At 35.6% G+C, this 23744-nt stretch overlaps 1 protein-coding gene across 1 annotated transcript in view; it reads left to right on the top strand.

The window, feature by feature from the left end:
* Nucleotides 1-22342, top strand: part of L2HGDH (L-2-hydroxyglutarate dehydrogenase) — a 35689-nt gene extending 13347 nt beyond the window's left edge. Inside the window, 3 exon segments of the mRNA XM_089088550.1 lie at nt 3096-3367; nt 12048-12227; nt 22147-22342. Of these exon segments, the coding sequence (XP_088944676.1) occupies nt 3096-3367; nt 12048-12227; nt 22147-22342 (648 nt within the window).
* Nucleotides 22343-23744: the final 1402 nt, after the last annotated feature.

Below are 23744 nucleotides of genomic sequence, written 5' to 3'. Positions count from 1 at the left end.
TATTCACTAGTTCTTTTCGGTAACCTTGGTTATTATGGTGATTTTCTTGTTTTTTGGTTAATATTTTAACAAATTGAAATAAAAATTGTTTTCAGTAAAGTGCAAATGATGCTCAGGTCTTGAAAAGGCACATGGGCCGTTAGCCTTGCTCTTGTTTGTAATAATTTTTACTCGTTTTAAGCTTGACTTAATTATTTATTGTAACTTTTCTTTTCCTGGGTTTCACTCATTAAGTTATTTTAATTTATGTTTATTTTATGGTTAAAATATTACTTGACTTAATCTCTGCTGGTCTTTAGATTAAACGTAGCACTTTACTTTTTCTTGAAAAAAAGTTTGACTGTTTTTTCTTTTAATATTACTACCAAGAAAAGTGTGATTGATTTTTCGTTGCTACTATCTGCTGCTTCACAAATCCTCTATGTTTTTTTGCAAAATTAGTTCATTTATCAAGCTTTGGTTTTCTACTACCCAAAGCATGCATGGCTAGCCTAGGGACTGTTGTCCCTTTTTTTTTGTCATGTCCCGACTATTCATCCTTCAAATTGTCATTTGTACTGTAGCATAAATTTTTATGTTATGTAGTATAAAGTTTTAAAAAATATTTAAAACAGCTTAATTTTAATATTTAAACTCTGTTTGAAAGATCTGTCATGCAAGTGCCCTTGTGAAAATGCCCGTTTCTTTTTTTAGATTCACAGAAAATGAAAAGTATTAGTCCAACTTAAACAATTGAAATATTTTCATTACAACTGGGACCAGACAATAACGCAGAGAAGTCAACTCTTTGTTTAATATTTGTTCAATTGTTCGCTTCAAGAATTGTTGTTTTTAAATTAGTGTAGGTGACATTAAAGTTTAAAATTAAGTAAAAAAGATTATTATGTCACCGAGAGGAGAGGAGGTGGGATTTAAAAAAAAAAGAAAAAGAAAAAAAAAGTGTAAACCTCAGGGGCTACAAAATAAATATAATGCAAAATTTCAACACTTAGATCTTGAAGACCCGTATATGTACAAAGGAAGTCTCTTAGATCATACTCATGACTATCATTCTGATCGTCTGTTTTTTTTTTGTTTTTTTTTACTTCAAGGAGATGACTGGTAACTCAGATGACGGAGATGACAAGCTAAAATGAAATGATCTAAATATTCTATGCCACAATCTAAACCAGAGAATTTGATCTTTCAGATCTTGGCCCAAACCATTTTTTTTACCTAAATCTTAAGTAATCCTGGCCACCGAAACACTTTTTCAAAGTCAGAACACTTCTTTCACTACTTGTAGTTTTCCAAACAGATACACAACGTCTTCAGTGAACCTTTAAACTTGCCTGATCCAGCTAACCAGTTTTGATAAGAGTTATGTATATAATTGACTTCCTGTTAATTAAACGGAATCGTATTTTTATATAGTATTTTATAATTATTGGCTGATCTAGTGAATATTTGAATGTTTAGTTCTATCACCAGACTTGTAAAACTTTTTATACTCTCAATATTACCGGAATAGCAAGGGCTTGAAGGCTGTCAAAAATACAATGTCCACCACAATGGAATTTAATTTTTAGATGTTTTTTTTTATTTTTACTATGGAATTTAATTTTTAGATGTTTTTTTTTTACTTCAGATGATTTCTTTTACTTCATTAGCCTGTGCTACTAGTTTTGTTAGCAATATGGGATCTCATTTGTCCCCCCTTTAAGATCTTGTACTGTTTTACTGAAGGTTCTGATCAACTTCACTAGTTATTACGAACAGGGCGTGAACAACGAGCTTACTAGTTTGAGTTTGATTTAAAAAAATGACCTTTCCCATGGATGCTTCATAGAATATCAATGTTTAGAGCAAATTTAAATACCCTAGTCATTCCAATTTGTCTCTTTCTTTTCTCTGAGGGATGGGATTTCTTTCTCGGCTAAAAGTTTTAAGTTTTCTTCATATCTACACCGTCACAGACGCAGAGGGGTGGGGAGGTTCTATTTCGTAATACCTTCGAAATTTCGATATTTTTGAGGGATTTTCCAAAAATCTCTTAAAGCAAGGAAAAAAATTGAATGATTAAGCAAGAAAAAGGGGTTTTAATTTTTATAAAGCAGTGAATACAATAAAATAAACACTTAATTAAACAAAAATGCTCCGTATATTTCGGCCCACGTCCGGGAGCCTTTCTCAACGGAAAAAAATAAAAGAAAAAAATGAAACAAAAATGTTCTTTTTAAACACCTTAACTTAAATCAAAATAACAACATACTAAACACATAAAGAAAAAAAAAACAAAAGAAAAAATATAAATAAATAGGAAACAAAACTCACATATTAAACGAACACTTCCATTCACTGGCGTATAAACAAAATCTAATGTCTATATTGATTCAAACACGCCTCCTCACAGTATATAAATGGAAATATATTAAATAAACACTTCCATTCACTGGCGTATAAACAAAATCGAATGTCTATATTGATTCAAACACGCCTCCTCACACGCCACGAACGTAATTTTCTGGTATATAATAATATTACTCTTGCTTCACTGGTGTGTCCTGATTTCTCTTTTCCTCTTTCCTATTTTTTGTTTCGTACTCTGCTACTTTATATTGAGATTAGGTATTACTTTTACAAATTCCATTTGATTATCCTGAAATTTTTGGTAATCATGCCAAGTATAATAGACGTTCCCCGGGTTGCTGTTATTCGGGTTTTTACCATCACTTTATTCACTACTTTAAGCCTATATCCTCTTTTAAAGACGAATGTTGCTATTTAAACATGGTCATTTTATTTCCAGTATTGCAGTTTTATGCATCCCCCCCTCTTGGTATATTAAATGTAGAATAACTAATAAATTTGATATCGTAGCGTAGTAGCAAAAAGAACTATATGTACAGAAATTTGTCTCCCCATTACTTCATGATTTTCATAACTGTTGTACGATAGAGACCAAAAATAAGCTATTCATATTATTATATTCCCTTTGATCATCCCTCTTGCCTTGTGTTTGTGATTGTTCGTAGTTTGATTATTTTTCTTTTCAATTTTCTGATGGATGAATAACCGATGCCAGTCATGAAACCTAATTTTTTCCATACATTCAGGCGGTCAGAGCTAAACATGTCCTTACTTGTGGAGGTCTTCAGTCTGATGTGCTGGCCGAATTATCTGGATGTCCAAGAGAGCCTAGAATTGTGCCTTTTAGAGGAGAATACCTTCTTTTAAACCCAGAGAAGTGCCACATGATAAAGGGAAATATCTACCCAGTGCCAGATCCCAGAGTGCCTTTCCTTGGTGTCCATTTTACTCCACGAATGGATGGTTCTGTGTGGCTTGGACCAAATGCAGTGTTGGCTTTTAAAAGAGAAGGCTATGGGTAAGCACTCGTTGAAGCATGTATTTGATACCAAGTTTGATTAAAGTGAAATTGTAGATAGATTAAACAGATTTTAAAAAACGATTTTGATGTAATGCAGATTTTAAAGTAAAAAGGAGTGTAAATGAAAAGAACTAAAAGAAATTATATAAATAAAATTTTTAAATAATTATTTGAAATAAAAATCACAATTACCTGCACTGAAGATTAAAATATATTACATGAGGAAAAGTTCTGAATTCAACTTTAAGAATATGCGTGCTCGACGTAAGTTTTTAATTTATCTTAAATTAATTGTTCAAGAAACGGGATTGGAGAAGAATTAATATTTATTTTTAGTGTTATTAAAAGGCAATTCGAAGCGGAGGCTGGAAAACAGAGGAGGCCGCAATGTTTTAGTGTCTATATATTTTATATGTTTTATTTTGAATTAAACCCTATAGAGCCTGAATAATGTGACATAATAAACATAGAAATGTTCTTTTTAATTTCTGTAGAAAAAGTGCACTTTGACTGTGCTAATTCTCACAACACATCCTTACCTTGACAAGCTTCTGTCCTGTTGTTAGTCGAGATTCGATTCTTTCTTAACGTTACTGTTCTGACCCACTGGATTGTAGGAGATGTAAATAGATGATGTCCATTGTGGGGCCTCTGTGTTCTAGTTTTATTACAATAAAGCTTCATCTCAGGGGTGTTTGTTAAAAAAAGTTTCCACTTTTACCCGTAGTTCTTCAGGATTTTGAAACGTGGAATTGTTATTTAGATTTCGATTGTTATCTGTTCGTGTTCAATGGAAACGGGATGAAAACGGGTTCCTAATTATACCACTTCTCTCTGCTGAATAGATTATCTCAAAACTACCTTGCGTCAAACTTACTTTACTTTACTTTCGACAGGAACCAGACGATCATCCATCCTGCCTGGCACCAATGGACGATGGGATGACTGATGTAGTCCAACACGACCCGTCAGCAGCAGCCTCTTCCGCAATATTCAGCCAGTCCTTATCCCAACGACGTCCGTGTCGACGGAAGCCATTCCAAGGATCCAGCTCATTCTTGAATGTCTATCAGAGATTCTTCCTTTGGTCGCCTGGTCTCCACTTCCAAGTTGGAAGGGGGTCGCTGGTGAGGACGTCGCGGGATATGGTTCCAGCTTGTCGTCGTAGTGTGTCCCAGGAATTTCAGTCGTCTTTGTTTTATAATTACCGAGAGGGGGGCCTTCTGGGCACAACGTCTTTGAGCCTCAGCTTTTGAGATATAAGACCATCGGCTGACCCGTAGTATGTGCCTCATGAAGCGATAGTCTAATACTTCTAGTAAACGTGTTTCTTCAGCCTTTTAATGCCATATTTCACTCGCGTACTGCAGAATCGATCGAATAGATTCCTTGTACATGTCCCTTTTCGTTTTTATGCTAATTAAATGTCTATTCCAAAGTGACTTCTTCATGCTTGTGAAGACACCCCATGCCTTTCCTATTCGAGGTTCAACGTCAGATTCTGCACCTCCGTTCGGTGTTAGGATAGAACCAAGGTAGCGTAACTCTTCCACAGTATCGATGGTTCTCCCTCTAGTTGGATATCTGGATGGTTTTGGGCGTTTGCTTTTATGACTTTTATTTTACACTTGCTGATCATGAGAGCAGCTTTTTTTATGTACAGGAGATATCGTAGACCATCTTTTGGAGCTCAGTCGAAGAGCTATTCATGAGACCCACATCGTCTGCGAAATCAAGGTCTGTCAGGGCAATCTGGTTGTCTTCTCTCTGGCTGAAGATAAACCCTTTGTGGGTGCAAAGTGAAATCAAAATTATCCAGTCTATTATGAAATTGAACAGAGCTGGAGAAAGGGGGCACCCCTGTTTGATCCCTGACTCAACGTCAAATTCGGTTGTTTTGCTGTCGTCAATTTGGACTCTGGTAACTGTAGACTCATTTGCTCCTTTAAGTATCTCGATAAGTTGTGCTGGGAAACCGTCTTCCACCATGATCTTCCAAATTTAATAACTTGATTTTCCATAAAAATCGTGGGGTATTCTTCGAGGGTGTATCCCCCTATCCTGGTAACCATAGTTTTAACCTTTCTCTTTTTTGTATTTAAAGTCGCTAGCACTTGAATTGTTGTTCCCCCTTCTATTTTGATTTTCCCGTTTATTTTTAAGTTATGATCCGAATCGTCACACTCTTTGTCTGTTGTTACGTAGATTTGCCTATTAGTTTCATTGACCTGGTTTATGGTTATCGTATCAGTTATGGGTTCCCATACGATCCCATATTTTCTTATAGCGTCTACTCATAGAATACAAGGAAATGGTAGCTGCTTACATATTATCACCATTACTGTTATTTCTCCTGTGCTAAAATTTAATGGACCTTCCCCCAAACTTGTCAGCTTGTGACCTGTTACCGATGTCAGGGTATTCTTGCATGTGTTTGTGCGATTTTTGACACTAGGGGGACACCTCTTAAAAACATCCTCTCGTATTAATGATTCCGACACACCCGTATCTAGTAAGCATGGTAAATTTTGAAAACACTTAATTTTAAAACAACGTAAAATCGGTAGACTATTATTATTTGCATTTGTATCACAACACTCTAAACCATAAAGGGGTCAAGGATAGAGCTCTGTCGACCCTTACAGGCTGGTTTCTCCGTTTAAATGCCCACTGTTTGACCAAAGGTTTCTGGGGCTATCCCAATTTTCTTCAGCGTTGCTATTTTGACCCTGGGTGTTGTTAACCGTTTGCCTTCTAGGCTTAAATTCAGGAATATTATTAGGTGTTTCCCAAGAATTACTTGTTCCGTGTCTTCCTAAATTTCTGCCCCCCTGTGTTCTGAACAAATGTTTGATTTTGTATGTCAGGCCTCTCTTCCGAATTCTCTGTCAGTAAACGGCCGCATAGTGGTTTGGTTTGCTATGATAAGATCATTGGAACTTTCTGTGGAATTGTGTCTTTGTTTTCTAGTTACTTCTAAATATTCTTAATTCCTCATTGTTGGTCCTCCAACTATCTTTCTCTGGTGGGGGTGGGTGCCAATATTTTCTATAGTTATTAGCTGTTAATCTCTCAAGGTCTTGGAATCTATCAGCTGCTTCCCTAAACGACGACCCTTGGCCTCCGTCGTGCCTTTTTGGTTCACGATTTGGCTCCTCAAAGTTCACCCGCTTCTTCGCCCTTTCATATTTTATACTTTCTTGGGCTCCTGTGTTATTTATTGACATTTGATCACACTTTTTCATGGCCTCGTCAATTTTTACGTCTGTTTCTACTATGATTATAGCCTGCTTTAAATTGCCAGGTTTCCATGATAATATTAGCCTTAATAGCTTTTTTGGTAACACTTGCGTAAAAGTATGTAATTGTACTTTTTGTACCGTCTTGTAACTTCCGCCTTTTTCCAACTGTAAGCATACAGATCGACAAATTTTGTCTGCTATTCCCTCATACTAGTTGAGGCATTGCATGTCACTACCTCTTTTCTTAGCCTCTCGGAGATGCTTGTCTCTATGAACCTTGTTTTAAAAGATTCAATTAGAGTATTAATGTCCTTGAGCTCTTTATTCTTAATTGCCTCAAAATGTTTAGGGGCGCTTCCCTTCAATTTGGCTGCAACGCATTGCTCTTTGACCTTATCGTCAAACGACTAATTAGTTTGTTGAAAATTTTTAATTTTTTGATTAGCTTATCCACATCTGAAATGCCCGCGTATTCTGGTATAATTTTGGCAATTTGAAGTACTGTTGATAAGGATGCCATTTTTTCCTCTGGTAAAGCCATTCTATTTCAATCTACAATTTTTTTCTAGTCCTCTTGGCCCAGTTTTTCCAACGGCCACTAGTTGTGGTAACGGGGTTTTATGGTTGTTGAGGTTGATACCTTTATTTTCCCTTTATAGGGGAGATAAACTATGGCCCTAAGGTAAGTAAACTTAGGTAGCGTGCCTTAGGCCATGACCTGACTAGTGAGGCGTACCAGCTGCATATATTCGAGAGACTAAATGTAGATTTTAGAGGGGTTGGCAATCATACATTACTTTTATTCAGTTAACATACACTAGTACAAGGTTTAATAATATATATATATATATATATATATATATATATATATATATATATATATATATATATATATATATATATATATATATATATATATATATATATATATATATATATATATATATATATATATATATATATATATATATATATATATATATATATATATATATATAAACCAACAAAGAGAAAAATCTCTAAAAAACAAACAAACGAGACTGTGGCCAGTGGAGAGAAAAGAAAACAACAGAAACAAAACAACGCGGATATTTCGCCTGTATACCAACAAGGCGTCTTCAGCACGAAAGACAACACAAAAAAAAAACAAGATAAAACTAAAAACCAATAAAACCACCACCAAAAAAAAAAAAAAAAAAATTTAAAATCGGCGCAAAATGATCCACGTAGGGAAAAGATGCTAATATATAGTTACTTCAGTGAGGACACCAGAGTAACTGAGGAAAAATAAAAAAACTGTAAATTACTTTAATTATTCAGTTGCGAAATAATCCTTTTGTTAGCTATTACTGAAGCAAATCGTTTTGGTCTAACAGGTAAAATAGTCCCCTGGGGATTATTTAAAATCTTTACTCCCTTTTCGACATTTGATTCACTCTTTAGAAGGTTATCATAAATTGGGTCAATATTTAAATTTCCCGTGTCCCTATTTATGGAAAGGTTAGCAAACATATGTTTTTTTTAATTTCTATGGCTTCCCTGGCCCATTGGGTGTACCCCTTATCACTAGAAATAGGCAAGGCTTCATCAAATTTTACAAAAAGATCTGGTTGAAGCCAAATATGCTTCTGCTAAAGCTGAAACGAAAGTTTCTGGAGGCTTGCTTAATTGTAGGGTTTTTTCTATTGAATTACGGTGTTCAATAAACCTTTCAACAAATTGTTGGTGAGTCCTACCAATATAGAACTTCCCACAAGAACACGGAATTTTATACACCCCACTTACTAAATTTCCCCGAGTTAAATCCTTACCAGAACTAAAAAAACTACTCATTGGCCTCAGCGATTGGAAACATGTATCAATACCAAATTTACGTAAAACCCGTGAAAGTTTCTCCCCAAACCAGGTACATATGGTAATGAAATGAAGCTTTTTGATACAACTAATTCTAAAGACTGAGAAACCTCAATAACCCTACTACTATGTTTGGCCCGTCTATTTTCAATTATTTTATCAATGAACTTAATTGGATAACTATTACAAAATAAAATATCCCTCAAGTATAACAATTCCTAATCCAGAAATTCCTGGGAACAAATTTTAAAGGCCCTATCCACTAGTGAAATTACAACCCCCCTTTTCACAGACATAGGGTGGCAAGAATGAAAATTTTAATACCTATCATTGTGCGTAGGTTTTCTGTAATTCGAGAAAAGTAAATGGAGATCCCTTTTAATTAATAAAATATCCAGAAAAGGTAATTTATTATTATCCTCAAATTCAACTGTAAATTTAATATTATTATCAAAACTATTTAAATGCTTACAAAAAAGGTCTAAGGAGTCCAGCCCGTGTTTCCAAACGCATACCACATCATCCATGAACCTACCCCAGAAGCAAGGGGAGATTCTAAAACTGTTTATAGCGGAGGTTTCAATGGCATCTATGAATAGATTTGCCAATAAAGGAGAAAGAGAAGCCCCCATAGGTAACCCAAATATTTGTCTATAAAACTCCCCTCGAAAACCAAAGTAAAAAGAAAATTCATTTACCAGAATATTTAGTCTCATAATGGCATCAATATCCAAACTGGCTAACGTCACATCCTGTATTAAATCAAAGTGTTTTTCAAATTTACTTTTTAAAATATCCTCGCACCTTTTTAAATCACAATTTGAATACATGGACACAACATCAAAACTGCAAAGAATTGAACTCTCCTCCAACGTGAACTTGCGCAATTTATTAGTAAGAGCAGTCAAATTTTTTAAATATGATTTTTGTGTTCCCAAAAGTGGACTCAAAGCTACCAACAACCATTTTCCTAATTTTGAAACAGGTGACAGACAAGTTGACACATTGGGGCGGAGGGGGGATCCAGTCTTATGAATCTTAGGTAGACCATAGATCTTGGGCGCCGAACAACCCCTAGGAGAATATTTGTTATAAAACTGTGGGGTAATGTGAAAATTATTTTTCATTAACTCTAATTCCTTTCTTGTTGATTTTACATATTTATCTGTAGGATCAAAATCAAGTTTTTTGTATGTAATAGTGTCCAAAATAATGGATTTCATTTGATTATTATAATCTTCAGTGTTCATAATTACGATCGTGTTTCCCTTATCGGCTCCCTTATGGACCCTTATGGACCAGAGGTCAGTCGGGTGTAAAATTAGTATCAGTCTACCCCTTCCCATAAAATGTATCTTTTATACATTTTTATCAACCACACCTTCCTGGACCCAACCGACGCAATAGCTAGGAAGTGATAATTTCTCAATTTCCCGTTAAGCAGAAACTTGGCAGGATATGTTCCTTATCTTAATAAAAAGTGGTATTTCTAAACTTTTGTATTTGCGTGTTAATATTTTTACTAAATTCCAAATTGACTAAGTTAGAAAGCTTCACCACAACATATTGAGACCATACTTTTTCATTTCATTAGCAAGGAGCATCTGAGTTGGCTCGGCCTTGCCACTTTTTGCATTCGAAGAACAAATTTTAAGTTTCTTGGTGGGGATGATTATCCCACTTCTCGAATCAGGCATCATCCGAATCTGATCTGCGTCGGCTACTACGGACGCCGTAGTATTGATCGTTATATCTGAATCTTCTGTATCCACCTTGCGTCAAATGGCACCGATGATTATTATTAGATTTACGCAGCAAATATTATTAAATTCGCGTTAAAAAAGGAAACAAAGGCAATGAGTAAATATCCTGAAAAGAACTCGCGGTGCAAAAATTTGCGCCGTGTAATTATCCGCAAAAAATTGCGAAACTCAATAGTGCAAAAATTTGCACTATCTTGCAAATTTATGTTCAGTTGTCTGACCGCTACTATGATTTATTACCAATACAACTATTACTGACAGTTTATTGACAGACCTGGCGTTGTCAAAAGACCCCCAGTACTGGTAGATATTATTGATTGACCTGGAATATACAAATCACATCGTGATTCTGATCAGTCCCTGCATAAGTTTACCGGAAATGTAGAAGAGGCTTCTTAACACGTAGAGCTCAGTGCAAGTAAATCTTGGATATATAATAACATCTGAAGGTGAAGCTGAGTAGAATAGTGTATCCTGAACTTTCTACACCTAGGCTTCCAGCACCAAATTAAAAATACCAAATCAGAAAACTTAAGAAATCTTCATAGATATTTAATTTAGAATCAAGGACGCCAGGGTTAGATCTTCTAGTGACTACTGTTGTAATAAATAGTCATTTAAGGTTGAAAAAATAAGGAGAACAGACGTCTTTAGTCTTGATTTTGAAGATGTGTATGTCTACTTCTCCTGTCAAGATTTTCTTTTAGAAAACATGTCCTTACTTTAAAAAGTTAACCAAAGATTTCTGGCAATGTAGTGTATAACCAAACTACAATTACCGCACATTGCATTACCACAAAGTTTTGGTTTCTAAACTGATCTCTTTGTGAAGAAGGAAAATATGGTGTCAAGAAAAGAAGCTCATGTATTTTCATAATAATGGACGCAGAGCTCTGGGAAGGTTCTAAAAGTCGCAATTGACCGTGGGCTGAGATTTGCTTCATATTGCAGAAGAACAGTGCATAAAAAGGATGATCAGCAGAGGTCATTCTTGTATCTATTAGTGGGACAGAGTCTTGTTTCCACTCTAGGTATGAGACAACCTTTTGCCATTCAATCGACCTTTTGCCATTCACGTTTTATGTGAGCCATTCTGGTTCAAAATGAGATGGGGCTAAATACCCCATAAACAGAGGGGGCTAAAAAGTGCCTAAATCCCATCTCTTAAGACTATTATCCTTTCTAGGGAACAGGTTTTTTTTCCTATATTCCTTCTTATTCCTTTCCTATAGTTTAATTTTGGCATATAGTTTTAAATACTCCATATGAGTCATGGTGTTCAAATATATTTGCTTAGTTCTACCCTTGTCTTGGTTTGCGTGAGTTTTGAAACAAAAAGAGGCTATCTTATAGCTTAATAAGTTGTCATGATAGAAATAAAATGAATGTATTTTTTTTTGTCCAGACTCCAAAAGTTTGATAATTGGTAGTCGTGTAAATAGTATTATTGGCAGGGCCTCCCTGAATCTTGGGGCTTGAAGGGTTGTGGCAGCTAAAAGCAAGAAATTAAGTCGTCGAAGAAGCAAGTGTTAATGCAGTATTATGTAAAGTGGAATAAAGGATGTTGACAGTGGTCTGCAGTGATAGAAAATCCTGAGACTGGGATATAATATCATCCTTGCTTAGACAATTAGGTTTATTAGAAATTATTGAGTGGGTAATGGTTAAAAGTTTTTTCCTAGGTTTTATTATAAATCCATATTTGTAGGCGATTTGTTTGACGGTTAAATCTTGGAACAATCTGGACTTGCTTAGATAAGCCACATAATTCAATAAATTGTCCATTTCTTACGATTATTTAATTTTTTCTTTTTCAAGATATCGAGACATTAACCTGAGAGAGCTTTTTGATGCACTCAAATACCCCGGATTCCAGAGGATGGCGCTCAAGTATGCCCTGTTTGGCATAGGAGAGATGATGCGGTCTATATTCATATCTCTTCAGCTAAAAGAATTACGAAAATATATTCCTAATATTGATGCAAAAGATATTAGCAGGTAATTTAAAATAATTTTTCTATGTGTTTTTTTTCTACAACAAAAAACAAATTTTCTAAGGATTAAAAAGAGATAAAACTTTGCTTTCTAGAAATAGAACCTAATCACAGGCCTTATTTACAGTCCAACAGTACAGGATTACGGTTCTTGTTTCAATCCGACTGTAGCTTGGTCGTTTTAAATATATTATAGTTTTACTATTTAAGTATCTGTTCTTTATAATAATTCATGCCCTCCCCTCCCAAGAAATGATCTTTGAGATATTGACGGTCCTTTCTTAAATTTCCCTAATTAACCTTTTAATTCGCCTGTTTTTGTGAGCCACCTGAAACGTAAGAAAGAAAAAAGAAAAATGTTTTTGAATCAGTTTCTATTGACTTTTTGCTTTTTCTTAGCGATCTAGGTATATGAAATTTTGATCTGATGACGTTGAAAGATACTGGGGTGGCCAGGGGCAAAAATGCCTTCTATAATTGCTTTCTAACCTTTAAAAGAGCACGGGAACTTTCAATTCCTAATCGGAGTTCCCTTCTAAGGCTTTAAAACCCCTCCTTCTGTATAAAAAAAAAATCAGAAAGATGTCCCTCTCTTCTAAATCAGCGCTGCTGCGTTGACTAGGATAAAGCGATTTCGAAAATCCCTATGATTTTTATTTTTTGTTTCGAATCCAAAGTCAGCAGTGACGTGAGAATTAAGCATATTGTGAAGATTTATCAACACAAAGCAAATTTAAGAAATTATTCGTTTTTAATAAAGAAAATTGGGTTAATACACGCTTAAAACTTCATGTACTTAATTTAATCTTCGCTGATCAGAGGCAACGCTCTAGTGTTCCTTATAATAAGGAGCCGTAATGCTGCAATGAATTTATTTCATCATTATTTTATTTTTTTCCAGAGCCACTTTATATGGAAGAGTTGGGTCGTATAAACCTCCGAGGGGGCTCATTTGATTTGATATCGAAAGTTCTAGTGTCCTTTTCAAGAGTCAAGAGTGATTGGAGGGCAATGAAACCCCCTCCCACGCTCTTTTTTCTCCAAAGACATATGATTAAATTTGAAGATGGTTATTTTGTTTCAAACTTGTACGAAGGTCAACTAACAATGCCTCCGTTCTAGACATAACCCCCCATTACCCCAGGAGCGAAGGCTTTAAGCTATGCAAGTTGGCTATTTTTAACATATAAGGTTTCTTTTTGGGAAAGGGGGCATGTTTGATCGTTGATCTCCAAAATGAGCTATAATATTAAGGTGAGACTCTAAGGTAACGTTCAGAGAGATTTCAAAGGCAATCAAAACTCAATATTTGCATACAGGTTATGAAAAAGTCATATCAGCAATATCCAAGAAACGGCCGAGACTAATAAGTTGAAATTTCCAGATTATTTTGAGGGGGATAATCAACAGTGATTAGACGGAAACAAGGCTCTACTTTCTTTTTTTAAATCCACCTCCCCTCAATACTGATTAAAATTTTGAAAAAATAATTGTGTTCAAAATAGTCGAAAGATCTAATAACAATGCCTTTGGGGATGCCATGCCCCCTCCACTGCCCCGGGACAAGGATTATAAATTGTGCAATTTTCCTATTATTTACATGCAGGATTTGTTACTAGAAAAAAGAAAGAATGCTTGATTCTGTGTGTGTCCGAAAAGGCTAAGTGTGTTAAATTGAATCCATAGGAATGTTGAGTGGAATGTTAAACTATGTCCACCATGTACACTCAGTTTATTAAAAAGACATATCTGTAATCTCTTAAGAAAGGCTGAGGATATTTAGTTGAAATTTTCAAGATATGTTGAGGGGAATTTCGAAAAGTGGACGAAGGGCAACCAGTTGCCTCCTATGTCCTTTTTTGCTGCCCTCCTCCCAAAGAAATTCAATCCAAATTTTGATAAACCATCTCCTTCAAAATAGCCTAAAGGGATTGGAAAAAGGAGGCATTTTTGATCCTAGGTCTCAAAATAGGGTTAGGCTATTAAGGTGAAAACTTAAGGAAATGTCGAGAGGAATGCCGAACACAATTAAAACACATATTATGTGCATGGTGGTTTTCAAAAGAGCATATCAGTAATATCTAAGGAACGGCTGAGGGGATTAAGTTGAATTCTATAAGTCTGTGTTGAGGGTGGATGTTAAAGAGTGACCGCAGGGTAATCAGTCCTCTCCTTTCCCTTTTCAAGTATCTCCTACCCTCAACAGCGACTGAAATTTTAGAAAAGGTATTTTGTTCAAAATAGTTAAAAGATGAAATAGCTATGCCTCCAGGGATGCCATATCCCTCACAGACCCAGGGCAAGGATTTGAAATTATACAATTAGTCTATTTATATAGACTAATTAGTCAATTAGTACTACTCATAGGATTTATCACAAGGAAAAAGGGAAATTTTGGTTCTGTGTGTGTCCAAAAAAGGATAAAGTTATAAAGGTGGAACTTTGCGGAATGTTAAGGGGTATGCTAAACTAAATCAAAAGTCACTATGTGTATCAGCAACATCCATGGGACGGTTGAGGGACTTAAGTTGAAATATTTAAGGGTATGTTGAAGGGGTTGTTGGTGAGTGACCGGAGGTCAACCAGCCTCTCTCTCCCATACTCTTTCAAGTGCTCCCTCCCTTAAACGCTGACTGAAATTTGGAAAAAAAATTATTCAAAAGGTCTAATATTTATGCCTTCAAGGATGCCATGCCCCTCACAGCCCCAAGGCAAGGATTATAAATTAACCAATATACCTATCGTTTACATGCAGGATTTAGCACTTGGAAAAAGGGCAAATATTTTATTTTCAATTCAATTCAATCGTTTATTACCCACAACTACAAGAGAACAAGTAGTACAAGTGGAGTATAAGCATACTAAAAAAAAAAAGAACATCAACAAACTCTAGCAATTAATTTCTACTAAGAAAAAAACTATCAAAGATCATGGCCAGGGCCAATGTTACAAAATGCATCTGAAAAAGGTTTTTGTGTAGATCACGGAGCCTTTGAGGTACATTCGTATCATAGAAATTTTAACTACATACCAATTTCTAGTCCATGGCGGCAGAGAAAGACGAAATTTGCAAAATTTGAAATATGTAACATTAATCTTTTTTAAATCCTTTAGCTTAAGAAAGGAATGAACACCCGAAAAATAAAGTACAGAATGATCAGAAAAAGTCGAGAATAAGCGCCCAAGAGCTCTTCTGCCATATTTTTCACGGTTTGTTACGATTTTTGAATAACTGAACCGAATTGTTCTTACTTCATCAGCAACGATCTGTTTACGGAAAAGAACTAGAGAATTAAAAACAGTAGTACCAAGCCACTGAAAGGAAGAGACAGAAAAATCATTACATACCAGAGGAGTAGACGAAGACAGATTATAAGATAAGAATTCACACTTGTCAAGATTCAGGGATAGACTAATATTTAGGAAAGACTGAGAAACTAAAGAAAGTATCGCAGAAAGAGCAGATTTAGAACGACTAATCAACAGAATGTCATCAGCATAGGTAATGTATGAAATAGCAGTAGAACCAGAAAAATAATTGCCTGAGATCCTTTCTAGAACAGTAGAAATACAAATTTTGAAAAGGGTTAGTGATAAAACACCTCCCTGCCTTACTCCTCGAAGCACTTTAATAGTTGTTTCTGGAGAAGATTTCAGGTGGAGGTAAGAATTAGAGTACCTAAACCGTAGAAGTTAAATAACAGAAAAACTAACACCAGAAGAAGCCAAAGAAAAGATGGTTATGAACAACAGAATCAAAAGCCTTTGAAAGATCAAGTGTACAGAGATATACGCCTTTACCCTTAGAAGAATTAGACAGTAGAATAGAAGAAAGGACACGACGAGCATGTTGGCACCCAACACCAGGTCTGAAACCATGTTGATTTTCACCAAAGAAAGAAATATTTTGAGTTAGACTAGGTAAAAGAATATACTCGAAGACCTTGATAATATTGCAAGAAACAGAAATTGGACGGTAATAAGAGCAATCTGTTGGCAGTTTACCCTTTTTTAAAATTGAAGTCACGCTGCCACACAAAAGGCTTTCCGGGACGACAGAAGACGCCAAGCACATTTGAAACAAAAGCGCAAGATGTGATACAAGTTCAGCACATTGGGGAGTTAGATGCTTTTAAGAGATTCAATCAGCATCAATAGATTTCGACTTAGGCAGATATAGGCAGAACAAAGTGCTGACTTAGAAACCTAGGGACAATTTTAAAAAACGCTTCACCAAACTTTCTATGAACAGAATAATTCAAAACGGAGAATATCTTCGAATAATTTGCATGCCAAGAACTTGGTGGAATAGCATCACTACTCACATCGGAATTGTCTGTTTTACTTGAATTAATTGCTTTCTTCCATTCATTAGGCGAAGATGGAAAATCAAGCCCACGGTATTGGACACTAATTAGATACTTCTTGAACTTTAGTTTAGTTTTTTTGCTTAATAAGAAAAACATTACCAGACCTAGGCCGACCACATTCTGTCCAAACTTTTAGCCAAAATTTCGCTTTATTTTTACAGGCCTTAAGGTTAGGGTCAAGTGAACAAAGAGGCTTTTGAGTATTCTTTCGGATTCGCTTTAATGGGACAGAAATTGTGTGTGTGTGAAAAGGTTAAGGGTATAAAGGCGAAACTTCGGTAAATGTTAAGGGATGGGTATATCTTCATCAATGACACTGTGCATCCAGTTTATCAAAAAAGTGTATTTGTAATATCCTAAGAAAGCTAAGGGTATTAACCTGAAACTTTCAGGTGTATTCAGGGGGATGTTGAAAAGTGGCCGGATGGCAACCAACTCCCTTCCATCCCCTTTTTGGTTGCCTTCCTCGCAAAAAAAAAAAAATCTAATGAACATTTTTAAATAGCCATCTTGTTGAAAATAGTCTGAATATCAAAGAATTATGCCTCCGGGGGTGATATAACCACCAACAGCCCCTGCGACAGGGGTTGTAAGTTATTCGAGGTGCCCAATGTTAACGCAAAAGTTTTTATTGGAGAAAGAGGTTATTTTTGATCCTTGGTTTAAAAAAAGAGCTAGGGTGTTAAGATTAAAATTTAAGGAAATGTCGGAAGTAATGTTGAACACAATCAAAACTTTATTTGTATGCTCATTGTCAAAATGGTGTATCAGTAATATCTAAGGAATGGCTGAGGGTATTAAGTTGAAATCTTCACAAATATGTCGAAGGGTGACCAAAGGGCAACCAGCTTCCCCCCTTGCCTTTTTAAAAGTCTAAAGGTCAAATGACTATGCCTTGGAGGAGGAAAAAATCCCCAATAACCCCTAGGGCAAGGGTTGTAGGCTATGCAAGTTGTTCATTGTTCATATATAAGGCTGGTTGTTGGGGAAAAGGGGCTTGTTTGATCCTGAGTCTCCAAAAATGATTTAAGGCATTAAGATGAAACTTTCATAAAATGTTAAGGGGGATACCGAATAAAACAAAAACACATTATATGGAGGATGGTTGTCAAAAGGGTGTATCAGGAGTATTTGACAAACGACTAAGGGTATTAAATTGAAATTTTCATGAAAAGTTGAGGGGGATGCTGGAGAGTGATCTGAGGGCAATCCGCCCCCTCCCTCTTCCCCTTTTAAATACCCTCACAGTTGTGATAGAAATTTTGAAAAATTATTTGGTTCAAAATATTTAAAAGATGTAACAATAATACCTCTTAGGATGCATGCCTCGAAATCTCTCCCCCCTGGACGAGGATTATTATGCAATATGTCTATTTGTTCATGCAGGATTTATCATTGGGAAAGGGGGTGATGTTTGGTCCTGGTTTCGTTTAAGAAAACTAAGGATATTTAGGTGAAATTTGTGGAATGTTGAGCTAAATCAAAAGGCATTACGTGCGTCCAAGTTATCAAAAATTCGTATCGGCAATATCTTAGGAACGGGTAAGGTATAACCTTGACATCCCCAATTGCCCTATTTGGATGCCCCCTCCACTACACTGATCAAAACTTTGAATAAAAAAATCTTGTTCAAAATATTCAAGAGGTCCAATAACTATGCCTCCGGGTATGCCACTTGCAACTTGACTATTCTTTCACAGGCAGAATTTATCACTGGGAAAATTTCAGGGAATATCGAGGGAGATGCTGAACTAAATTAAAAGACACCGTGTGAATCCAGGCTAGCAACAGGGGTAAATTGCAATATCATAGGAACGGCCAAGTTTATTAACTGGAAACTTTCAGGGGCAACTGCTACTACTGTGGCGGCAACTGCAACTGGATGAAACATCGATTTTGACTACTTGCAACTACGACTATTTGTCCTTCTCATTAATATCGGGAAATTTATAGGAAGATGTTGTTCAAAATTAATACATACTATAGATATCCTGACTGTCAATGGCTTACAGTCAAATGTGGCGGCTGAGAGTATTCAGTTGAAAATTTCATGGTAGGTTAAGCAGTGCTTGCAGGGCAATGGATTCCCCTCCCCTTGTTCTTTTTAGAAGTCCCCCTCAACATTATTAAAAGTCATAAATAGTGACTTAGTTCAAAATGGTTTAAAGGTCGAATGACTATGTGTCAGGGGATGCTATGCCCCCACAGCCCCAGGCAAATATTTGCAAATTATGCAATATGTCCATTGTTTACACACAGGATTAATCTTGGGAAAGGATGGAGGGGAATGTTAGATCCTGGGTGTGTCAGGAAATTTTAAGGTGAAATTCCAGGCTGTGCTGCGTGGGGGGGGGGGGTGCTAAGTTAGGTCAAAAGACACTATGTACATCCAGGTTATCGAAATGGCATATCTGCAATATCTTAGTAATGGGTAAGGGTATCAACTTGAAACTTTCAGAACCACTATTGTTAATGCTACTCTGACTGTAACTGCGATTGCTACTATTTGCGACTGCGACAATGACTACTTTTGACTACTTGCAATTATGACTACTTGTGACTTTGACTATGACCAGTTGTGACTAGGATTGCGACACCTTGCAACCGTGACTACTTGGGACTGAGACTACTTAAGACTTCGAGTACTTGCGATTGCCAATACTTAGCACTATGACAACCTATCACTGCGACTGCATTTACGTACAACTGCAAATATGAATGTAACTCTACAACTTGTGCTGCTACTTGCGATTGTGACTACTTGCAACAGAGACTGCGACAACTCGTCACTGCAACTGCTACCATTTGCGACTGGTACTACTACTCTTAGTGCTGCTACTATACTATGTATATCCAAGTTATCAAAAGGAAGTATCTGCAATATCTTAGGAGTGGCTAATGGGATTTCCTTGAAACTTTCAGAACCACTATTGCTAATGCTACTCTGACTGTAACTGCGATTGCTACTATTTGCATCTGCGAAAATAAATACTTTTGACTACTTTCAATTCTGACTACTTGTGACTTTGACTACGCCCAGTTGCGACCAGGATTGCGACACCTTGCAACCATGACTACTAGGGACTGAGACTACTTAAGACTTCGAGTACTTGCGATTGCCAATACTTAGCACTATGACAGCCTATCACTGCGACTGCAACTACTTACAACTGCAAATATGAATGTAACTGCACAACTCGTGCTGCTACTTGTAAGTGTGACTGCTTGCAAACGCGAATGCGACAACTCGTCACTGCAACTGCTACCATTTGCGACTGGGATGTCTGGGACTACTACTCTTATTGCTGCTACTATACTATGATTGCGACTGTGACTGCAATTACTACTGCGACTTCTATTATTACCTCTAGAACTTGTAAAGTAAATCTACAGAGTTTTATTGCACCCTGCCTGTCAAAATGGTATAGTACATCGAGGTTGTTAAAAGGGCTTATCTGGAAAATATCACGAATGACCAAGGTTATTAATATGAAAGTTTCAGGGAATATTGAGGGTTATATTGCACCAGATCAAAAGACGCTAGGTACATCCAAGTTGTCAAAAAGGAGTATCTCGGCGTATTTGTATTGATCTCAGAAACGGCTACAGGCATTAAATTGAAACTTTCATAAAATGCAAAAGAGGATGTTAAAACAAAATAAAAACACAGTATATACATCCAGGCTGTCAAACGGCATTTCTTCAATGTTACAAGAACATTTAGGGAAGAGTATCAAGTTGAAAAATTAAGAGAATTTTATGGGAACGTTGAACTAAAAGACGTTATGTGCATCCCAGTTGCTAGTGTCGTAGGTGCAATGTCTCAGAAATAGCTGAAATTATTAGGTATAAAATTTTCGGAAATGTCAATGGGATGATGAACTAAATCAAAGGACATCGCATGGATTTGGGCTGTCAAAATGGTCAAAAAGCCTTCCTTTACCATGTATCGTATCATCTTTCTAAGTTAAGAAAATCCCATAAACAAGAGAAAACAAGCTTGCTTCTCCCTCACCCCACTGAAAAAATCCTTACAACAACAACAAAAATTCTACATTACTACCAAAATCATACCTCAAGAGGCCATAATAAGCTATTTACTTATTTATTTACCCCCTTCCCCCCCCCTCCCAAAGAAAAAACAACAAACACACACAAATAAATTAGATTCGTGCTTACAATTTCATTCTTAAACTCATAAATATTACTATTATTTTTAATACTCTGAATTTAATCGTCGTGAATCAAGTCCAAATTTGAAAAACCCATGTTTTGTCAATATATAGATCGATGTGAGTATCTTGTCCAAGCATTCTTCCTCAGAGAGACAATATTACATTTGTCAGCTATGTCATTGGCTATATGCAAAAGAGTTCTCGGTGACACTATCAATGGCAATATGCTCGATAGCAGGGTGGACCTTTAGACTGAAATAGTAATTTGAATAATTGAATGGTTTTCACAAAACTTCTCAAATTTCAACTTTAGAATCTGAGGAAATAGGGTATTATCCAGCCATGTCAATTAAAATTTACACAATGTAAATTCCAATTATCGCTGACCATATTTTCGGCAATTTAGTTGAATTTTGATTAATTAAGCTGAAAATAACTCGAAAATCTTGGAGAAAAGTCAAAATCTGTTTGAACCATTTCTGTCTACACTAAAAATACCCAAATCTCTTGACATTTTCTTGATTAAACCAATGGTTCAAGTTTGAGAGTTCAGAAACCGGAAATTCTGTTTTTGTCAGTTGTGAAGATTGGCGTGGAAAGTCGTACAGACACACTTTCTGTTTTACAATCAAGAGGGTATTCACCATCCATGTTAATTGTAACATCCATGTAAGAGGGTTATGTCAAAAATCTACCCTTATTGTTGACAATATTATCAGCAGTTTAATGGGTATGAGACCAAGCATAAATTGAATAAATGAACTGCTTTCTGAAAATTCTTTAACGTTCACAAAATAACTGAAAAACTTGGGGGATCTAAGATTTCATACTTATTACAATGTTCGATATAAATGGAAAGGTCAATTTCATCTTTACTTAAGTTTTGGTCTCTCGCGGATAAATGCTGTAAGGTTTCATTAGCAGTTGTAGTGATAGTAGTCGTAATATAGGTGTCAAAGAAGTTATTCACTATTCATTTAACGTAGAAGTATCAGAACCTTTAAATGTGTGGATTGATCTTGGAATTCACGTAGAATTTTTTTAAACCAAGAAAAGGGGTGTACTCAAGAGTCTTGTTAACGACGATGTGTATTGCCAATATTAATTATGATATTTTTAGTAATTTAGTGTGTTTTTAGAAAAACCACAAATTATATTGGTTGAACCATTTTTTGAGAAATCTTCCATTTTCACTTTCCGAAAATGTTTTTCGAAATTGATAAATGTTTAAGGAGAGGGGAAGAGTCTAAAATTTATTACTTTTTCTTTGTTACTTAGCTTTTTTTGCATTTTCTTGAACTTTTTTTTCTTTTCCAAATCCTTTTCACTAAATTCGTAGACTTTAGACCAAAACCATAATTAAACAACTTGTTTACAGAGGTCCGGCTGGTGTTCGTGCTCAAGCAATAGATCCAATTAGAAATATGGTTGATGATCTTGTGTTTGGTATGGGTGTTGGTGAAGTTGGGAAAAGAGTGTAACATATTCGCAATGCACCAGCACCTGCAGCAACAAGCTCAGTGTCCATTGCCAAAATGGTTGCAGATAAAGTTCAAGCCGAGTTTCTTGTGTAATAATAAGAATATTCTTGTCCTAATATAGGATGCTAGCAGGAGAAAAAATGGCAAACTTATTATATTCAACTTGTTCCATGTGTATGTTCACCATGTCGTATTTTGGCCTATAATCCCGTGATAAACCGTTACGGTCTTTGCATTTTAGGGGTAGCATTTTAGTCCAGTTAAAATTCTCAATTTGATTAGGTAAATTTTATTTTAGATTTTTGTGTTTTTTTCCTATTGGCCTAAAATCTTAGCCTGTAAATACTATTCAGGACTTTCTGGAACAAAATTTGGACCTTCAAGACTTTATATTGAAGTTTAGCAATACGGATTGGTACTTATATTGCAGATTGATATCATACGGATAACGGATTTATATCAGAGATGGTTTGAGTTTTTTATTATTAGACCGTTAATCTTTATGTTTACAGTGTTTCTGTGCATTACCATTGCGCCAAGGCGACTCTACTGTGGGGCTACCACTTCTTGTATATCGAATTTATTTTGCGATTTTCTTATTTCGATTTTCCTTCATAAGAATAATAATTTTTGTTTTTGGATTAATCTTGGAATATAATGAAACAGCCAATGGTAGTCTTAACATATAGTTTACAAGGAGCTTAATTGTCTACTAAAGTTCTAGTTATGACTGTCACATAAAGAGAAACTCCAATGGCACCAGACATATTTAAAGTAAAAGTCGGGATTGGGGCATGAATCATTTTCTGTCAATTCTTCTGCTCTAAATTGTCCACGTGAACAAAAAGTATGATATGGATCATAGTGTCAAACCATCCTCAAAATTATTTATTTGGATTTTTGGGTTGTAGTTGTCGTTTATACACCAAGATTAAAGTGAAAGGAGGGTAAAGAAAAGCTGAAATTTCTTTTGATTTTGGGGAACTTAGTGACAAAATAACTTCTGATGCCAGTTTGGTTGTTGGACGAAATTAGAAGAATAAAAAGGGTTTTAAGCTTATCTGTAGCTATTGACCTTCAAGTATCATTTTTTGAATAAATAAATGTATCAACCAGATACTTGTCGTGTCTCCATAAGACTTGAGTTACTTGAATTAGTTAGGACTTGAGTTTGAATTAAATTCTCTGCCAAAATAAGCTAATCTTCTCTGCCAAAATAAACACTATCAACGCCAATACCCTGATAATTTATTGTCAAAAGTAAGCTTAAACACCTTCTTCCATATTATAAAATGGTGTAGTTACCTTTAAACATGGTGATTATGCTGAGATAACGATTAAAGAAAAATAACCTAAATTGAATTTGTACTGGACAGAAGTTAGCAGAATAGTGACATTCAAATTTGGGGATTAGTCTAGAATGATAAATAAAATACTTAAATATTTTTATTTTTATGTTATAAAGTGAAAAAATGAGCTTTAAAAAGGTAATTAT

Source organism: Artemia sp. Qi Xiang Cuo, chromosome 1 (genome assembly GCF_049724085.1).
Source record: "Artemia sp. Qi Xiang Cuo chromosome 1, ASM4972408v1, whole genome shotgun sequence".
Taxonomy (NCBI): Eukaryota; Metazoa; Arthropoda; class Branchiopoda; order Anostraca; family Artemiidae; genus Artemia; species Artemia sp. Qi Xiang Cuo.
This window is presented reverse-complemented; position numbering and strand designations above follow the sequence as displayed.